At 35.1% G+C, this 19,059-nt stretch overlaps 2 protein-coding genes across 2 annotated transcripts; one reads left to right on the top strand and one right to left on the bottom strand.

The window, feature by feature from the left end:
• The first annotated feature begins 598 nt into the window (after positions 1 to 598).
• LOC113349459 (60S ribosomal protein L30) lies at positions 599 to 3,863 on the top strand. The gene is made up of 5 exons (XM_026593431.1): positions 599 to 714; positions 795 to 900; positions 998 to 1,099; positions 3,364 to 3,432; positions 3,533 to 3,863. The coding sequence occupies exons 1-5, from the start codon at positions 694 to 696 to the stop codon at positions 3,571 to 3,573; spliced, it is 339 nt and encodes a 112-aa protein (XP_026449216.1). The 5' UTR covers positions 599 to 693; the 3' UTR covers positions 3,574 to 3,863.
• A 3,055-nt stretch (positions 3,864 to 6,918) lies between these two features.
• LOC113349458 (probable protein phosphatase 2C 12) lies at positions 6,919 to 8,732 on the bottom strand. Its single transcript, XM_026593430.1, has 4 exons — positions 8,472 to 8,732; positions 8,066 to 8,344; positions 7,637 to 7,978; positions 6,919 to 7,532 (listed from the first exon to the last, which is right to left on the bottom strand). Exons 1-4 carry the CDS (start codon positions 8,652 to 8,654, stop codon positions 7,371 to 7,373), a joined length of 966 nt encoding a protein of 321 aa, XP_026449215.1. The 5' UTR covers positions 8,655 to 8,732; the 3' UTR covers positions 6,919 to 7,370.
• Positions 8,733 to 19,059: the final 10,327 nt, after the last annotated feature.

Below are 19,059 nucleotides of genomic sequence, written 5' to 3'. Positions count from 1 at the left end.
TCTTCGCAGCCAACTGGACATCTGACAACCTTATCCAATTAAAAAAAATAAATTTGTCATAGCTTCAACTGCAGCTCTAACTATGGATTGAATAACAATATTTTTGTATTTGTAATCTTATCTAGATTGAAATTCTGTAATGCACTTGCATCCAATCTACCCGTTTGCACACGACAAACCTTTTATACGGCATATTGGACCTGAAAATCCGTCATTTAGGTGGATTGGATGCGGATGAGAATACTTGACCAAATCCGCTGGATTTCATCTGCTGCTCAACTCTACAAGCACTAGCAGCTCCCAAAGAAACCTATTTTGAGGCACACTCAAAATGATTTGAGGCATATTCGGCTGAAAAGTTATCAGCCGAACCTAGGCAAAAACCATAGGTTCGGCTGATAACTTGGTATGCCTCAAATATTTTGAGTATGTCTCAAAACAGGTTTCCTCCCAAAAAAAAAATGTTATGTTAATGCCTAATCACGGCCCAGTTGCATCCATTCAAATGAAGCCCTAATTGCCCACGTAGCCTTCCCTGTGAAGGCCCAACCCTCAGAGCTGGTCGTCCACTCCTCCTCCTTTAAGGGTTTCTTTCTTTTCTTCTCGACTCTTGAGCATCTTCTTTCTTCCATTCTTTCTCACTCTTGGATTCACTGCTGTGCCGTATTCAGAGAAAACTAACAATCTCTAAACATGGTGGTCGCAAAGAAAATGGTGAGTAAATCTAATATCTGTTAATTCCCCTTTAGACTCTTTTTCTGTTTATGAATTTGGATTTTTGGTTGATTTTGCAGAAGAAGACTCATGAGAGTATTAACAACAGACTTGCTCTTGTAATGAAGAGCGGGAAATACACACTTGGTTACAAAACTGTCCTTAGGACTCTCAGAAGCTCCAAATGTAATCATTTTTTAATTTAATTTAATTTTTTAATATTCTTTTGAGGAGGATTAAGAAGGTTATTAGTACTGATTGGATAGTAATTTTGTTGTTGTAGCAAAGCTTATAATTATCTCAAATAATTGTCCTCCTTTGAGAAAATCTGAGATTGAGTACTATGCTATGCTTGCTAAAGTTGGAGTTCACCATTTCAATGGAAGTAAGTAATCTATTTTGATTGTTAATTTATCTGGTTTTCTTCAGTTTCTTCTTATATGTTTGTGATAGATACAATGTGAGTGTATAAAGACATGTTTGATTGGTTTTGGTTGTTGTCCTTGGTCTAAGAATGTCTTGTTTGCATGACCAAACATGACTTGTTTTTGTTGGATGTGTGGTTAGATTCGCGGATAACAGATGCTAAATTTTTAATGTCAACTTGGTGAAATGTTATTGACATAGTTAAGCTTTAATTCTCTGTAGTACGAATAACTAAATAAAGCCTTATTTGCAATTTACAACAATCAGTTGTAGTTAATAGTCCTTCGTCTATGAAATTGGGTATAAAAGAGAAGTTTACCAGGATTTATATTAGCACAGATCCTATGGCTACGTTTAACTTGTTCACTTATGGAGAAGGATCTGCCAGCGTAAGAAATCTTTTCGTAGAGTTAGTCTGTCATGTGTATAGTGATCAAGTAAGTGTAGATAAATATCAAATTGATGAATGCTACATTAACATAGTAAAGCTTTAGTTTTAAGCACGAATAACAAAATAGAGCCTTACTTGCAGTTTACAGCAATTAGTTGTAGTTAACAGTTTTTCGTCTACGAAATTTATTATAAAGAAGAACTTTACCAGGATTAATGTTAGCACAGACTCTATGGCTGTATTCAGCTTGTTCAATAGCAAAGAGACAAAACCTAATTGGGGTGTTATGCACTTGTGGAGAAGGATCTGCCAGCTTAAGAAGTCTTTTCGTAGAGTTAAAGTCTGTCATATGTATAGAGAAATTAATGGTGCATCTGATTTGTTAGCTGCTATGCATCCGTCTGAGGATTTTGTGAGGTAGATCTCGGGGAGTTCAGTCAGGAGTTGAGTGAGATTCTTGAGAAGGATAGTAGTCTGAAAACTTATTTACATGAGTAGTTCTTTGTATGGTTAGGGGCTCCTTAACCCTGCAGATTGCTTCAAAATAAACCAAAAAACAAAACAATGTGACTATAGAAAGACATATTTGATCGTTTTTGGTTGGCTTAAGAATATCTTGTTTACATGACCAAGCATGACTTTTTTTTTTGGATGTGTTGTTAGATTCGCGGACAGCAGATGCTAAATTTTTAAGTGTAGATAAATGTCAACTTGGTGAAATGTTACATTGACATAGTTCAGCTTTACAACAATCAGTTATAGTTAATAGTTCTTCGTCTATGAAATGGGGTATAAAAAAGAAGTTTACCAGGATTTATATTAGCACAGATCCTATGGCTGTGTTTAACTTGTTCAACAGCAAAGAGCCAAAACCTAGTTGGGGAGTGATGCACTCTGTCATGTGTATGGTGATCAAGTAAGTATAAATAAATATCAAATTGGTGAATGCTACACTAACATAGTAAAGATTTAGTTTTGAGCACAAATAACAAAATAGAGCCTTACTTGCAATCTCCAACAATCAGTTGCAGTTAACAATCTTTCGTCTATAAATTTACTATAAAGAAGAAGTTTACCAGGATTAATATTAGCAGACTCTTTGGCTGCATTCAGCTTGTTCAATAGCAAAGAGCCAAAATCTAATTGGGGTGTTATGCACTTGTGGAGAAAGATCTTCCAGCTTAAGAAGTCTTTTCGTAGAGTTAAAGTCTGTCATATGTATAGGGAAAATAATGGTGCATCTGATTTGTTAGCTGCTATGCATCCATCTGAGGATTTTGTGAGGTAGATCCCAGGGAGTTTAGTCAGGAGTTGAGTGAGATTCTTGAGAAGAATAGGAGTCTGAGAACTTATTTTCGTGAGTAGTTCTTTGTATGGTTAGGGTCTCCTTAACCCTGCGGATTGCTTCAAAATAAACCAAAAAACAAAAAACAAAAAACCATATTTTGTCCTGTAACTATACCTTTGTACAGTTGCGATACATGTTGCCTTCATTATCAGGGTATGCTATGCTAGGTTATTGTTTTAGAGAGTCGGGTCATATCATAGAGATCAAGTTTTATTAATTCTGCTGCTTTTGTTATTTTGGAGTTTTCATATTTGATAGTTCTTTGTTTTTATTAACACTTGATGGGCATATAATGTTTGCATGAAGTAGATGTTCCTTCTTAACAGATTGTCATATGCAATTAACAAATTACTGATAAAGTCTCCTTGGAGTTATGTCTTCCCGACTTTATTCTTTATGGGTGCCATCTTAGTTGTCTTGAGGTTATTATCCTATTGTATCTTTCGTGCTGACGATATATTTTATCCTTCTCGTATTGTTTTAGACAATGTCGACTTGGGAACAGCTTGTGGACGATACTACCGTGTGTCATGCCTTAGTATCATTGATCCAGGTGAGACCGAAATATCATTTTCCTTCAACTTTAAATGTTTTTATTGGATCTTCATCTTCTTCTTTTGCCTGACACTTCCTTTTCCTATATTGTTTACCAGGTGATTCTGATATCATCAAAACCCTTCCTGGTGATCAGTAAGCGGAGAAAGCTAGTGTTTCCAACATTTGAGGTTTTCTGTTTCTCCCTTATTTAGTTTAAGTTGATTCATAGCTGAATTTAATCAAAAGTTGGAGGTCTATTTCAAATTTGTAAGGCCAGAAGAAGAATGAAATATACATCGAATTTTGGTGAATGAAAGTAGCTCTTGTACTTTATGAATGTGGTGTGAGACTATTTTGTGTTTTTCTTTCTACATTTAACCTAGAAGTTTCCACAACATTGCCTACTGCCATTGCTTCAAAAATGCTTAAATGTCACTTTCCTGGTCATTGGTACTTTTCCCGTAACTGTTACTCTTCAGTCTTCACAATTCAGCTGTAGTTTTGCATCAGTTGTACTTGCTTTGTGATGATGATAACATTGTTGCCTTTTTAGTGTTTAACTTTCATCACCTCAGGTTTACTGGTGGTTTGCCCCATGGCAGTGTTTGCCTAAAAAATGTGTCAAATGTTGTTACATTTGTTTGATAGGAGTTCACCGTTAGATGTGAAAGCCTTGCAGAAGTATAGATAAAACGAAGTCTGGTCAGTGTTTAGTTCTGTTAAACCAGAAAATATTTCACCAAAGTTGGAATCTGATGTCACAGAATTTGACCAGGCTCCATTTTTGTAGTTATAGAGGGATTGACATCAATGACTGAAGCCAGATAGGAAACAGAAAGTCGCTCTTTTTCAACAAATTTTAAGAATTTATTCTTTTGGTTAGGATTATTCTAGTTCTGCTCCAGACAAATAAGTTGCTTGCCTATTTCAGCCTATAGAGCTCTTCAACCATCTGATACACTGTATTAAACAAGGGCATTTTTTTTTTCTAATTGCAATTTTGGGATCTTAAAGAGAGCTGTGTAACAGCTAGATAAAGCCATAAACAAGCTCAGTAATTAGTTCCACCGGTAATTGTTTCAACTTTCAAGATCTTATTATCAGGGCAATATTAGCAGAAACTCAGTTACTCAGGCGCCGGCATTCCTGCATATTCTTTTTAGTGCATATTTAGACACTCAAATCACCCTTGAATGAAATAACTGCTACTGTGAGGTAGAAAACACGACATGTCGACACTAGTGACTAGTAAGCACTTAACTATCTAGTGCCGTGATTTATTTTATATTTGTTTCTTTTTCTTTAGATTTTCCTTTGAGTTTGAAATGCTCCCATAGCTAATGTTTGGATTTTGTAGAGACAGTAGAAAAGTAAGCCTAAATTTGATGCACTTCCCAACACATAGATATTCCAAAGTACAGCTCAAATCAAACTAGTTGTCGATAGCATAAGTCAAATTTCTGAAAATAATGTACATAGTTGGCCGGCCAAATCATTCAATGGGAAATCTAACGTACAGCTCAAATCAAACACCCCTGCAAAAACATGTGATTTTATGCAGATTTTTCAACCAAAATGAGAAAATATGCCACAGCTGCTTCTTCACCGGTGCCGCCCGAATGAACCATTCCACGAAAAATAGGATTTCCACATAAGTGATGTGGTGTGGTGTGGTGTGGTGTGTGCACCATAGCCCAACTCGATTTTTCAACAAATGTGACATCTGATTCTAAACTTCATAGTTATATACAGTTGTTACCTCCATTTTTGAAAAAGAGTTACTATCAATTTTTTATTTAATTTTTTTTTGGAAATGGAGAGAGTATTATATATGGTTATTGAACTAACGAAAACTGATTTGTGAGCATGGTAACTCTTTTTTCCAGAAACGGATGGGTATTATATATGGCTATTGAACTAATGAAAACTGATTTGTGAGCAGTTTCCTAGCTTTGGGTTACCCTAGTTTGGTTTTTTGGTGGTTGCCAAACATCAAGTAAAAGTTATGGCAATTGGGAATTTATAAAGTTGTTCTTTTTGCTTTCTCTTTCTTATAGAAAATTTAAAAAATAGTCCCAGGAGATTGATGTGTCAAGAATGTTTCTTCTCCAATAATCGGATTTTTAATCTCAAATCTGTCAAGCTACATTTCTTTGCTTTGCTAATATGTGACACAAGCAATGACTTTCATTGTTTATGATTTTTCTTCCTTTTTTTTCTTTTAGGTGATTGGGTAATTTTTCTTTTATAAATAAATGAAATAAGAAAACTAAAGTTTTAACAATAGTTCTTCGTCAACGGAGCAATATTTTAACAAATACTAGAAAAATTATACGTATTTCAACGGATGTGAGGCTAAGTAATTCATGCATTCACCCGTTAGATCAAATTATATAAGAAAACTTGTAATCTTCTATAGTGGTTATGTGGCTAATTTTATTTTAAGAGAAAATCCAACAAACCATTCCCCATTTTCAAATGAAAAAAATTCAAAAATATATAAATAACATTCCAAGCGGGTTCACCACTCCCCTATTAGGAAGTCGGTTTCGATATAATCCAAGACGTGCAAGTTATCGCCTATAATTAATTTTTGAAATGTGCCATTTGGTTTGGATCAGCATTTTTGAAAAGAATCACAAATTTAAGAATCGACATTTTCTTTCTTCTCATTTCCTTATCAGTTTTATTGATCACCTAGAAATTTTATTATAGTTTCATAATTCATTCTTTATTTCTCTGCCTTTATAGTTCTTCTAATGTTATTTGTTGTTTGATTCAAACCTCTAATATTATAAACATGAAAACTCTAGGAATATGTGAAAGAGCAAGTGAAAAAAATCGAATCCGCAAATTGAATCTACCAATAAGCTTATGTCATTCTATTTTGTTTATTTATTTAATCCAGTTTCTGCAATAAATAAATGAAATAATGTTGGTAAAATGTCAACTTATAATGCTTCTACCGATCTACAATTTCATTGATTCTATACAATTGTGACGCACATATATATCGATATTAGAAAAAATTCAGAAAACCATAGTGAATCTTATAGCTGCTCCTCGAGTTTGTTTCCTTCTTTCGTTTGTACACTCTCATTGAACCATTAGACGAAGTGTTGGCTTTTGAGCTGGTATAAGCCTATGCATTTTTTTTTATGTGGTCACTTTAATCACCTTTGAACAAGTCTGATAAGTTTTTGGCTGGAAAGAAAACTATGGCACCACCAATTAGCAAGTGGCTGGAATGTCTTATATCATTTTTGTTAAGAGAGGCATCAGGCTAACTGGGCTAATTTGAATTGACAAGTAGCTTTTGGTCATTTCATTTACTACTCAATGATGCAATGTGAATCTCTCTGGTCATTATTACTCAGAGATCTTCATTTGTTAATTAAATCCCTCTCCTCAAATCTGGGATGTGGTGCTTGATGCAAGATATGTTTCTTTTTTTTTTTTGCGAGCCAAGTAAATGCATCAAATCAAGTAAGAAAATGTGTAGTTAACTTGTTGTTCTCTATTAACTTCATCACAATCTTTGATGGATTTAGTAGTAGGTACATGAACATAGATTTTTGTACTATTAACATTATTACATATATCTCAACACTGATTTTTTTCGTAACATACATACAACAGCTAAGCTAAAAGAGACACAGTTGAATGCTGATGACGCTATTGTAAACAGCTAGCTATGCGCATCATCAGCTCCATGATTTTGCAGTTTGGAAACTCCGGTTGACTTGTAGTAAAATCCCTTCTCTATAATAACTTCAGTTAGTAAGAGTTGCAGAACCGGAATCGTTTTTTTTTTTTGTCTTTTTTTGTCTTTAATCTTTTTTAATCGTCAGGGGAGCATGAGCTCAAAGCTCCGGTTGGTTTCATCCCAACGACTTTACCAATGTATTATATATCTGAGGTTTCTTGAGAAATATACCAGAAAATGTATGTTTCCTAGAAGAACATGCAAGAAACAGATATATCATCCATTTTTGAGGAAGGAAACTTTTGTTTCCATGAATTAACTGCAGCATCTACGACTTCTCTTGCAGCTGTTTCTGGTCTTGACGATGACACAATAGATACAACTTGTTGGTTGCTAAGAACATCCCACACCTGCAATCATAAAACAGAAACAATCAATAACCGGAAACGAACCTAAACCATATGCAGCTAGAAAGCCAAGACTACGTAGATAAATAAAGAGTATGAGGGCTTACCCCATCAGATGCAAGAACAACAAATTTGTCATTGATGTTTAAATGATGATGTGATATTTGTGGAATAGCTATTACTCCATAATCCTTGAGCTCGAAATCTCCAAAAGCTCTTGTCATGGCAAGTCCTGGGAAATTCTGGTCAGGTAACCATACACGGGGAATGTGAGGTTCGTTTTCAAGTGCAAATACCCGACCATTACTCTTCTTTATTCTTTCAACTTCTTCTGGTACACTAGGCTTTAGATCAGTTGTTAACTGAACAGCCATCAGTTCACCATTATCAGAACGAGTCCCTAATACGGCCCTCGAGTCACCGAGATTAGCAATAACAAGATCTTCACCCTGTTACATAATTCATAAATTAGTCCAAGAACAAAAATCATTTACAAAATGATGATTCTCACACAAAAATTGCAGTTAATTAATTACCTGTTTTATGACCGTAACCGAAGTAGTTCCACTACAAGAACAATCCAAGTTTTCTTGAAGTTTAAGTTCTTTATCCATTACTTTGTACGCACCAACACAAGCTTTACTCCATTCCTCAACAGAATCCTTACTGGACACCAAATCAAGTGAAGAAATTGCTTTCTTTTGGTTTAATATTAAACCAGGTAACCAACTTCTAACTAATCTACTCGCAATTTGGCCGTTCTTTCCATGTCCATCAAACACTCCACAGAAAACTCCAGCATCCATCCCAAAACCCTTCGTTAACACAAACAAACATACAAAAATTATAAATGGTTCATAAAAATCAAGAACACGAAACTTAAACGTACGCAGGTGACAGAAATATGCATATATATATATATATATATATATATATATTTACCTGTTGAAGTATAGCAGAATCTTGGTTTATTCCTTTCTGACCTTGTTGAGAAGAAACAGAACCTATTGGAGTTCTAGATGAACTTGAATGAATGAAAATTGCATTTTGATAGATATCTTGCTGTGTTTTAGTGTTTTCATCATGAATGTTGGAAGATTTAACAGATGATATACACATTCCCATGGTTTCAGAATCTACTTTTTTTTTTGGTGTTAAAGTTAAGAAACTGAATAATGGATGGGTTTGATGTTCCTCTTCTACATTCTGTTCATTTTATAGTGGAAAAAGAATTCCTTGACGCGTGCATCAGTGTACGTGTTATCGACATGGTTTAATTAGTGTTACTTAATCAAGGACAATTCTACGCCTAGTAATAGTTACTTAAGATTATGATATTCTTAATTGTTCTTAATTAGTACTAGGTGTAGAATTGTCCTTGAATTAGTGAGCTGAAATCCACTGTCTCTTCAATTAACTAATTATATTTTAAGCTATTTTTTTAAGTATTGATTTTTAGATTACCCACTAAGATTCATGTGAAAGGAAAGAGGTTTCCCATTTTTTTTAGTATCTTTACATCAGCAGTGGGCAAAAAGCCGGTATTACACTACAATTGAATAAAAAAGGTGCATAAATTTGGTCGACAGCAGACTTACCGGCATAGTCATCTGAGTTGTTAAAAAAGATGCAGGTGTCACACCAAAAATGACTAACACCTTATATTTTGTGAGAATGTGTTAGGGTAGCGGTCTTGATTGTTCTCTTGTTCAACCAGGGGAAGGTGAGGGAATTGTTTCAACTTTTGGGTTCCCATTGTTGGACTAAGAGCATCCGGTATTGTGACTTTTATGTGAAATTTTTTGCGACTTCTATCGGAAAAATCGCTAGAATTTGATTATGTAGTGTCTAGTTCCTTTGTATTGTAGTAGTACTTTTCAATTTCCACGGTGTTTTTTTTCTTTTCTCTTTTCGGTAAGGTCCCTCCTATGGTCCATGGCTCATGTTGTGATTCGGTATAGATAGGAAAAGTATACCATAAATTCGAGCTTTACAGAACACATGTATAAGTACAACGAAAAAGAATCGCAAACAATTGTCAAGACTCGGTGCAATAATTTGAAGGAGTTTTCTGTTTCTATTAGGGCCTGTTTTGGACGTAGTAGTTTGGTGTTTTGCGCAAGATCAAAATTCTTTCCTTTTGAGTTTGGCTGTTATTTTGGACTATGGTTTTGCTCTTTGTTTTCTTGTATTTTTCTTGCAGAAAAAGAAAAAAATTACTCCCTCTGTTTCTAAAGAAATGTTATTTTCATATTTTTTTTTCAATTTGGCTTATTTTTAGGTTAAAATGAAAGAATAAAAATACTACTTTTCCAGAAACAGAAATAGTATTGTATGTTAAAATGAAAAAGTGAAATGTTTCCTAATGTATACAAAGAAATGCTGCTGATGAAGAAACTAGGCATACTACTACATTTGGTCAACACAATGCAACTTGCAAATTTGGTATAGCTTGAGTGCGACATCAAAAACTCTACACGGCCGTTGAGATTGAGCAAAAGTGTAGTATGAGCAGTTCCTTAGTTTTGGGGTAGGATATTTTGTTCATTAGTTGTTGCTAAAAGCCGGTCACTGTTAATAAGCCTTTATTTGCACTATCCCACATGAGATGCAACATTTTGGATTGAATCGGTCGCCTTATGGTAAGAAGAATCAATAAGCCAAGTTACCTATTATTTTCCTATCTTTTGCTTCTGCTTTTGAGAGATGTCTGTATCATCTACACATCATATCAGTATCATTCAATATATTTTAGAACTTAAATTCATGAATTTGATTAAAATTGATAATCCTAATTTTTCAAAGATTTTTGCTTTCTTGTCTATGCAAAAAACCATTGACTAATCAAAAAAAATCTAATTTTTTCAATAAATTCATCAATAATAGCTTAGTTAACCTTTTAACGGAAAATGGGTCATTTGTCCAAATATTTTTAAATCACGGTTCAAATGGACGAGTAAAAAATAGTTTCGGTGAAATGGCCAAGAAAAAAATAGTAAGGATGAAACTGGCTTAAATTTTAAAAAATAGCAAGGATGAAACTGGATACATCCTGTGTAAATTAAAAATAAGAAAAAATATTTGAAAATGGACACGATGAAACTGGTTACATTCCGCCTATTTTTACATTTTTATCCATTTAAACAATATCAAAATTTAACTGTTCATTTCACCCAGAAATTGTTGATTTTAATCTTTTTAACCAATTTTGTGACCTTTTAATTCCCCTAGAGAGAGCTTCTTTTTTAGATACATGTTTAAGACTTTGCAAAAAAAACCCAGATACCCTAATCAAATTTCTGTTTTGATAATCATATAAAATGGGGTTTTCATCCATCACACGTGGATTCCTCATTATCATGTGACATGTCATATGCTTATAGGCTCAAAGGTGATGATTCCCATCCTCAGCCCTAATTCTTTGGATAGAATACCAACCACTAACAATTGTCAGCTCATTTTAAGAATCTGGATAATTGAAGTTAGAATTCAGTTCATTTCATGTTCTTATTCGGAAAATATGTAAACTATTTGCATGTCAGTGAGGACATCATCTGTGAAGTATGTATATCTTCTCCTTTAACCAGGGGTGTGTTTCTAGATTTAATATTTCTTAATCAAGGATAATTCTGCACCTAGTAATAATTAAGTATATGATATTCTTAATTACAGTACTTAATTTGTACTAGGTGTATAATTGTCCTTGAATTAGTGAGCTGAAATCCACTGGCTCTTCTATTATCTAATTGGTTATGTATTAATTTATGGATCACCCACTAAGATAGGAGGTTTCCCAATTTTTTTGGTATCTTTACATCAGCAGTGGAGAAGAAGGCCGGTCACATTACAATTGAATAAAAAAAGGTGCATAAATTTGGTCGACCTTATACGTACGGCATACTCATTTGAACTGTAAAAAGAAATGCAGGTGTCACTAAAAAAAAAATGATTAACAACTGATTTTTGGTGAGCATAATTTACGATAGCATTCTTGATTGTTTGCTAGTTTAACCAGAGGGTAACGTTTTAACTTTTGTGATCTTGATTTTTGGACTAAGACAGCCACTTATATCGGAAAATTTGCTAGAATTTGATTTTGATTTGCATTATGTAGAGTCGTAGACGTTCAACCATTGTGTTCCTTTGTATTGTAGTACTAAGCAGTGCTTTTCCATCTCCACGTTGTCTTTCTTCTTTTTTGCTCATTTTGATGAGGTTCCATGGGCCATGGCTCATGCTATGGTTTGGTATAGAGGAAAAGTAGATCATAATTGACGAGCTTTACAGAACAGTAGTACAACGAAAAAGAAATGCAAATATCACCAATGGGTCTCAAATATTTACAGCTTTTTTTTTTTAATTTGAATATTTACAGCTCATCATTTCTTAAAACTGAGGGATTTTTTCATTTTCGAAGTTTAGATCCGACTACCGACTTCAACTTTAAGTGGGTAGTATCATCGGAAAACAGGTCATTTGTTCAAATATTTTTGAAACATGGTTCAAATGGACGAATAAAAATTAGTATGGGTGAAATGGACATCAAAAAAATAGCAAGGATGAAACTGGATTCATCCTGACTTAAACTTAAAAAATAGAAGGATGAAACTGGATGCATCCTGATGTAAATTAAAAATTAAAAAAAAAATATTTGAAAATGGGTAGGATGAAACCGTTTACATCTTTGCTATTTTTACATTTTGTCCATTTAAACAGTATAAAAAAATATTTGAAAATGGGTAGGATAAAACCGTTTACATCCTTGCTATTTTAAAATTTTTATCTATTTAAACAGTATCAAAATCTAAATGTCCTTTTCATCAAGGAATTGTTGATTTTGATCTTTTAAACCAATTTTGTGTAGTATCATTCATCACGGGGATGTTTTCTGTTTTTGGAAGGGCCTTTTATGGACGTAGTTCGGTGTTTCAAACGTTCTTTTGACCGTTATTTAGGACTATGGTTTTGCCCTTAGTTGGCTGTATTTTTCTTGCACATTTCTTCCATATTACTATTTCAGTCTTGTAAATCGGTTTCCCCAAAAAAAAAAATAAGACATGAAATTAGGTCCGGAGCCCAGATATCTACTAGGTTGGCGGTGCAAAATTTTGATTTGAGATGAATTTTTTTTTTATTAAGAGGTGTCAAGAAACAAAATTAGGCTTGTAGCTAGACTTAATTGGGGATGCAAGTGCACACTCCTGCATTGGGATGGCTCTGCATGAAATGTTTATGTGAAACATTCTCTACTAATGATAGGATTAAATGCACCATGTATACTTGGGCTCTCCCTACAAATATATTCGAAGGGGTTTCTTTAAGTACTTTAATTTTTGTAACTGGAATGCTGTGCTTGACAGTAGCTAACTGCTCTTTGCACTTAGTTTTTGCAATGACCCTTTTGGTTTAATAAATGGGATTTGCCCTTTTTCAATCAATAATAATAAATGTTCTCCAGCGTATTAAAAAAAAAAACAGAGAAAGCTGCTGATGAAGGAACTAGGCAATGCTATTGCTACTGTTTGGTTATTGTTATGCAACTTGCAAACTTGGTATGGTATCCCTTGAGTATGACATCGAAAACTCTACACGGCCATTCAGATTATGCAAAAGTGAACTATGAGCAGTATCTTAGTTTTAGGTTAAGGCACTTTGTTCATTAACTGTTGTCAAAAGTCGGTCATTGTTAATCAATGAAACTTAAATTCTTGATTTGAAAATGCACACTTGGTAGTATAGTATCGTGTATATTCTCCTTTTACCAGGGTTTTGTTTCTCGATTTGGGTTAAGGTATGGTTCTTTTTTCTAATTTGCTAATATCTGACGTTAGCAACGACATGGTATACACACCGATTCCATGTTCAGTTTGGAAGAATGAAATGAATTAAATTTGGGTTTTCTATAAATTAAGTTCGGGAACGCGGTGAACCAAAAAATACAAACTGTACTAGAGCAATTCAGACACACGGTGTAAACAGTTTTAGAGTTGACATTTTTGTTATCACCAAGCTTTTGCTACTTTTTAGGGTTTTGAAATTTTGATTGTTCAAAGTTTTAAATAAACTTGGAAACTCTATGAATATGTGAAAGAGCAAAATCGCGATTTAGAAAAATCGAAAACGAAGTTAATTTGAGAATAAGCGTTGTGGCTTATGTTAATAAATTTAATCTAATTACACAACGTACAATCAATTAATATAAACAATCTTGATGATGTGAACCCTTTTCGTTTTAGGAACAAAAGAGATACGTCTCTGTAATTTAATAATTGATGAAAAATTGGCCATTGTGCTATCATGCATTCAAGTGTTTAATGCTGCAACAAAAACATACTTTCTTTTTACGTATCCGACCGTTTAAAAATATGTATTTACTGTACATTTGAGTGCATGATAATACTAATGACAATTGGCATCAGCATCCTTGTTGATTTTTTTACTCCACAAAATAGTTGATAATTCTTTTCTTTTGAATCAAAAGGTTGAGAATATATCGATAATAAAAAGTAACAGAAAACCGAGAGGAGCGCCTAAGCGAGTCCAACGGGGAAGGCAACGCCAACACCTATAACAGAGAAACTCAAACTAAAGAGCGACGAAAGCCGACTCCTAAAACAAGCACAAAGAAAATTCAGCAGCCTAAAATTTAAGCTGAAAAACCAAAAGGAAAAACAAGTTACTTATGCTTCCTAGCAACAGAGCATTGGCCTTTACCCAAATTTTCATTTGGGATTTCGCGGTTCCATTTAAGCGTTGAACGTTCTTTTTCCGTTTTCTTACTAGTTTTGTCTTCATAAACCAGAAGGAAAATAATGAGACTGTAATTGCACTATCCCACACGAGATGAAACATTTTGGATTGAATAGGTCGCTTTTAACGTAAGAAGTATTAACAAGCTAAATTATCTATCATTTTCCTACTTTTGCTTATCTATCATTTTCCTACTTTTGCTTTTGCTTCTCAGAGATGTCTGTATCATCTACACCTCATCTCAGCCTCATTCAACACTTTTTTAGAACTTAATTTCATGAATTTGATTAACAAAAACATTGGCTAACTTAATTTTTCCAACTTTTTCAATAAAACCATTCCCATCAGCAATTGCTTATTCAACCTTCTAATTTATTTTAAAAGAGCTTCTTTATTAGATAAATGTGTAAGACTTTGCAAACCTACCCTAAAAAATCAGTTTTTGTATCGATAATTAAGTTTTAAAGTGTTTTGATTTCAATTTCTTAATTGGGGTTTTCATCTATCACACGTAGATTCCTAGTTATCATGTGACACGGCACATTCTTATAGGCTCAATGGTGATAATTCTCATTCGCAGGCCAAATTCTTTGGATAAAATACGAGAACACTGACGATTTGTCAGCTCATTATAAGAATCTGGATAATTGAAGTTAGGAGTCAGTTCATTTCATTTGGTTGTTTTGTCGGAAATATGTAAACTATTTGCATGTCCGTGAGGACATCATCTATGTGTAGGCATAAGACTTATGGCCATAACAGAGAAAGGCTGGGAACTGCGTCAGCCACTGCATGGTTAATATTATGCAACTTGCAAACTTGATATCCGCTTGAAAGTGACATCGGAAACTTACATTTATCGTTTGACTACTTTCTCCAGAATGATTCTTTCTCATACCAAACACATTATTGACTCTTACATTTTGGTTAGTAGACCTCACGACTTGCTAGGCTGCTATTGCCAAGATGTAAGTTGATTTTTTTTTGCTCGTTTCCGTACAGATTTTGTTTAGTATATCATTTCTTTGATTTTCAAACTTTAATACTATTATAAATTTGCTAACCTTATTGATATGTGAAAGAGCAAAATCACGATACGAAGAAAAATGCAAACGAAATTTGAGGAAAACAATAAGCTTATGTAGCTTGTCTCATTCATTAACCTAATTAAAGAACGTACAACAAATGAATAAATAATCTCGATGATGTCAATTTACAATTTTTTTTTATTTTTTTTTATTCTTTTCTTTTTTTGAAGCATGACAATGTAGTTTTACGGTGATCCCTTATAATTATCTTACCATTAACCGAGATTTAAATGCATGCCGACACATCATTGATGAGGGAATAAGCATTAAACTTGGGCCTTAGTTTTCTTAGCGGCAGTTCATGATGCAAAAGCTTAGGCTTGGGATCATCAAACAAGCTTTCACCAGCTTAGGTTTCCCCTTCAATTTTTTGGATTATATTATGCTATGCATATCTACGATAACCTACTCAATCAATATCAACGGCACGCCGCATGGATACATCACTCCAACCAGGGGAACACGACAGGAAGACTCTCTCTCTTCTTATATCTTTATTATTTGTGCTGAAATACTGTCCACCAATTTGGGAATACTTGAAGAACAAAACAAGATAGAGGGGCTCCGCATTTCTCAAAAAGCTCCACCAATACTGCATCTTATGTACGCGGATGATCTCTTGATAACATATAAAGCAACCCCAGAAGGCACCAATCACCTCAAACTACTGCTACATGCTTACGACACCTCGGCGGGTCAACACATCAACGATTCTAAATCCATATTGATACATCACCCGAAGCTAGAACAACCCCAGATAGATAAGTTAACCTAATATTTCAACATGCCAACAACATCAAATCCCCCTACCTATTTAGGAGTACGATTTAAACATGGTAGATCCTCTATCCACATATTTGCACCTCTGCTTCAACGGCTGGCGCGCAAGGCAAAAGGATGGATGACCAAATGCCTCAACCAATCGGGAGGATTCGAGCTAATAAAATCATCACTAACCCCTGCTGCCAACCACCTCATGAAAACCCATATCCTTCCTTCTCATATCCACAAAAAAATGGATCGTATCACTACAAACTTTTTCTGAGGTCACGATTCTTCAATCAGAACACTCCACCCACTGGGAAAAGACAAGCTCCACAAACCCGAATCACAAGGAGGGCTCGGTATCCGAAGTAGTAAGGAACACAACAAAACACTACTCATGAAACGAGTTTGGCACATTCACCAAAACCCTAACTCTATCTTAGCCAGACTATATAATGCAAAATACCTTGATCAGACCCCCATTTTCGAGATCATCTCACCACTCTCGTCTTCCCCTAGCCCTCAATGGAGGCAAATGGCCTCGCTCATACCATTTTTCAAACAACATCTCTTCCACCAAATAGAAGATGGATTACACACCCCCATACAAGCAAATTTGATACCATAATTTGAAAATACCATTAACCAAGCTTCTTGTTATCCAATACAATCAGTAGCAGACATCATCGACCCATCAACCAGGAATTGGGATCATCAAAGATTAAGCCTACTACCCCTCCCCATAATTCAACGAATCATCAACATCCACATACCACAGAGCAATCAACCCGATAGGATCATATGGCCTTTTGCAAAAAGCGGACAATATACTACTGCTTCAGGATACAACTGCCTCATTAGCGCTTCTTCGCAAACTCACCAAAACCTCCTTCCACCGTCCAACTTCCTTTGGACACTCCCATGTCCCCCAAAAGTACAACTTCTCTTGTGGAAAGAAATTAATGAGGGTTTACCAACCCTCAACATTCTTCATCACATCCATCTCACCAACTCCAACCTATGCCCTCAATGCAGTTCTAATCCCGAAACATCCAATCACATTCTGTTACACTGTCAGACAACTATAGATTCTTGGAAACTCTTACTAGACCACCTCAGAAACCTTCACGTCTCCTTGCAAGGCATACCCATTTCACTACCTCACCAAACAACCATATCCGAACTCCTTCAAACAAAAGTACCTGCACCGATAACCACAACCTTCTGCTTCATTTTTTGCTCCTTATGGTTAACCAGGAACGGTGTGATGTATCGCCAACAGCAACAAAATCCGATAAATGTAATGCAAATGGCCATCAAGCTCCAGCAAGAATATTCTTGGGCCCAGACTCACCTCCCACCGGTGCTCCCTGAGATGCATCCATATCCAAACCCAGCACAAAGAACTGTAAAAACTTTAACCATCTTTGTAGGATGGCTCAAGCCTCAATCATATTGGATCAAAATCAACACGGACGGCGCAACAAGAGGAAACCCCGGAATAACGGGAGCAGGTATTATTTGTAGAAATGAGAAAACCAACACTATCCTAGCAACATCACAACCTCTAGGCATCACCACAACACTTGAAGCGGAGACCTGGAACATGCACCTAGCCTCTAAAACGGCGACGGAACGAGGATGGTCAAAGTCCAATTTGAAACAGATTCGAAAAATTTAATGAGATTCATAACCTCATATACAGACCCCCCCTTCGTATATATCTGACATGGTTGCAGAGATCAAACAAAAGCTCGCCTAAATCCAGCAATATACCGTTAGTCACGTCTACAGAGAAGCAAATCAAGCGGCATATGGTTTAGCAAACCGAGCAGCGGATGATTGCTCCATAGGGAGACTCACGACAACAGTATGGAAACATACAATTCCGTAATCTATCTGTTATATTGTAATAGCAGACTCTATGAATATTACGTACCCCTGTAATCTCAGTCTAATCTAATAAATTTCATGCTTCAAAAAAAAATTAAAAAAAATGATGCAACCGTTGGAACCATGCTAATTTCATTTTTCTATCCCAAAAATTGCGATGGAACAAGACATATGTAAAAGGACATTTGGCGTACCCAAAGTGGCGCTAGCCCTTTCTTTTTCTTTTGAATAATTTTTCATTTTTAGGTGCTTGGACGGAAGAACAACAGCCAATATCCAAGCGACACTTCTTCTGCCATATGGTGAAGACTTTCGCACACTATTTCATGAGATGTACCGTGCAATTGAGATTGCAAGTTTCAGCTACTTATAATTTTCTATGCCAATTCATTTTGAAGTGTATTCTAGTCCCTATAATCCTACTTCTAAGGAGGTTTAAAATATATTTCTATCCAATTCTACATAATCTTCCAACGAGAGATGGCTTCAAACTCCTTGAATACTAAGGGCCAAAGTAATCATGTTGTACTTGATACCTTGAGTGACTATTTTCATCTCGGAGGAAAAAATCCTTGCATTTCATTCCATCCACAAACTCCAAATGACAGTAGCAAATAACAAGTTTGAAATCTGACTGCATTGTTCAGGGTTCATGGGCAGAACCAGGGTCTGTTCCGGGCTGCTGCACACCCCACCCAAAAGCCTTAAAATGCTGTTATTTGTTACATATTCTAGCTGAGCTCAAAGTTTATGCGTAAAATTTTAAAACCTGTTTTGAGGCATACTCATTCATTACACCATCTAGGGTGGGTTTATAAGGGGTGTCTAAAGGTAGTTCAATTACTTATATATCCTTAAACAATTTAAATTACAAAAACGCCCTTATTCTCAAAAACCTAAAATCAAAAATCAAAATAAACTTTAAACTTAAACATCTTGGACTCCAATTCAATCAAAAAATTGATCAAGTAAAGCAAACACGAATCAAAGTGAGCGATATTGAAGTGCGAAATACAAACCTCAATTTCTCTTAG

The sequence above is a fragment of the Papaver somniferum genome, chromosome 2 (assembly GCF_003573695.1).
Source record: "Papaver somniferum cultivar HN1 chromosome 2, ASM357369v1, whole genome shotgun sequence".
Taxonomy (NCBI): Eukaryota; Viridiplantae; Streptophyta; class Magnoliopsida; order Ranunculales; family Papaveraceae; genus Papaver; species Papaver somniferum.
Note: the sequence above shows the minus strand (reverse complement) of the source record. Positions and strands in the feature narration are given on the sequence as shown.

What these genes read in the sequence shown, in the direction of transcription:
- LOC113349459 (XM_026593431.1), top strand. Translation starts at nt 694, where the DNA reads ATGGTGGTCGCAAAGAAAATG. An exon ending in TGGTGGTCGCAAAGAAAATG is followed by an intron (nt 715 to 794) that starts GTGAGTAAATCT and finishes TTGATTTTGCAG; the next exon opens with AAGAAGACTCATGAGAGTAT. An exon ending in GACTCTCAGAAGCTCCAAAT is followed by an intron (nt 901 to 997) that starts GTAATCATTTTT and finishes TTGTTGTTGTAG; the next exon opens with CAAAGCTTATAATTATCTCA.
- LOC113349458 (XM_026593430.1), bottom strand. Translation starts at nt 8,654, where the DNA reads ATGGGAATGTGTATATCATCTGTTAAATCTTCCAACATTCATGATGAA. An exon ending in CGGTTACGGTCATAAAACAG is followed by an intron (nt 7,979 to 8,065) that starts GTAATTAATTAA and finishes ATTATGTAACAG; the next exon opens with GGTGAAGATCTTGTTATTGC. An exon ending in TTGTTCTTGCATCTGATGGG is followed by an intron (nt 7,533 to 7,636) that starts GTAAGCCCTCAT and finishes TTATGATTGCAG; the next exon opens with GTGTGGGATGTTCTTAGCAA.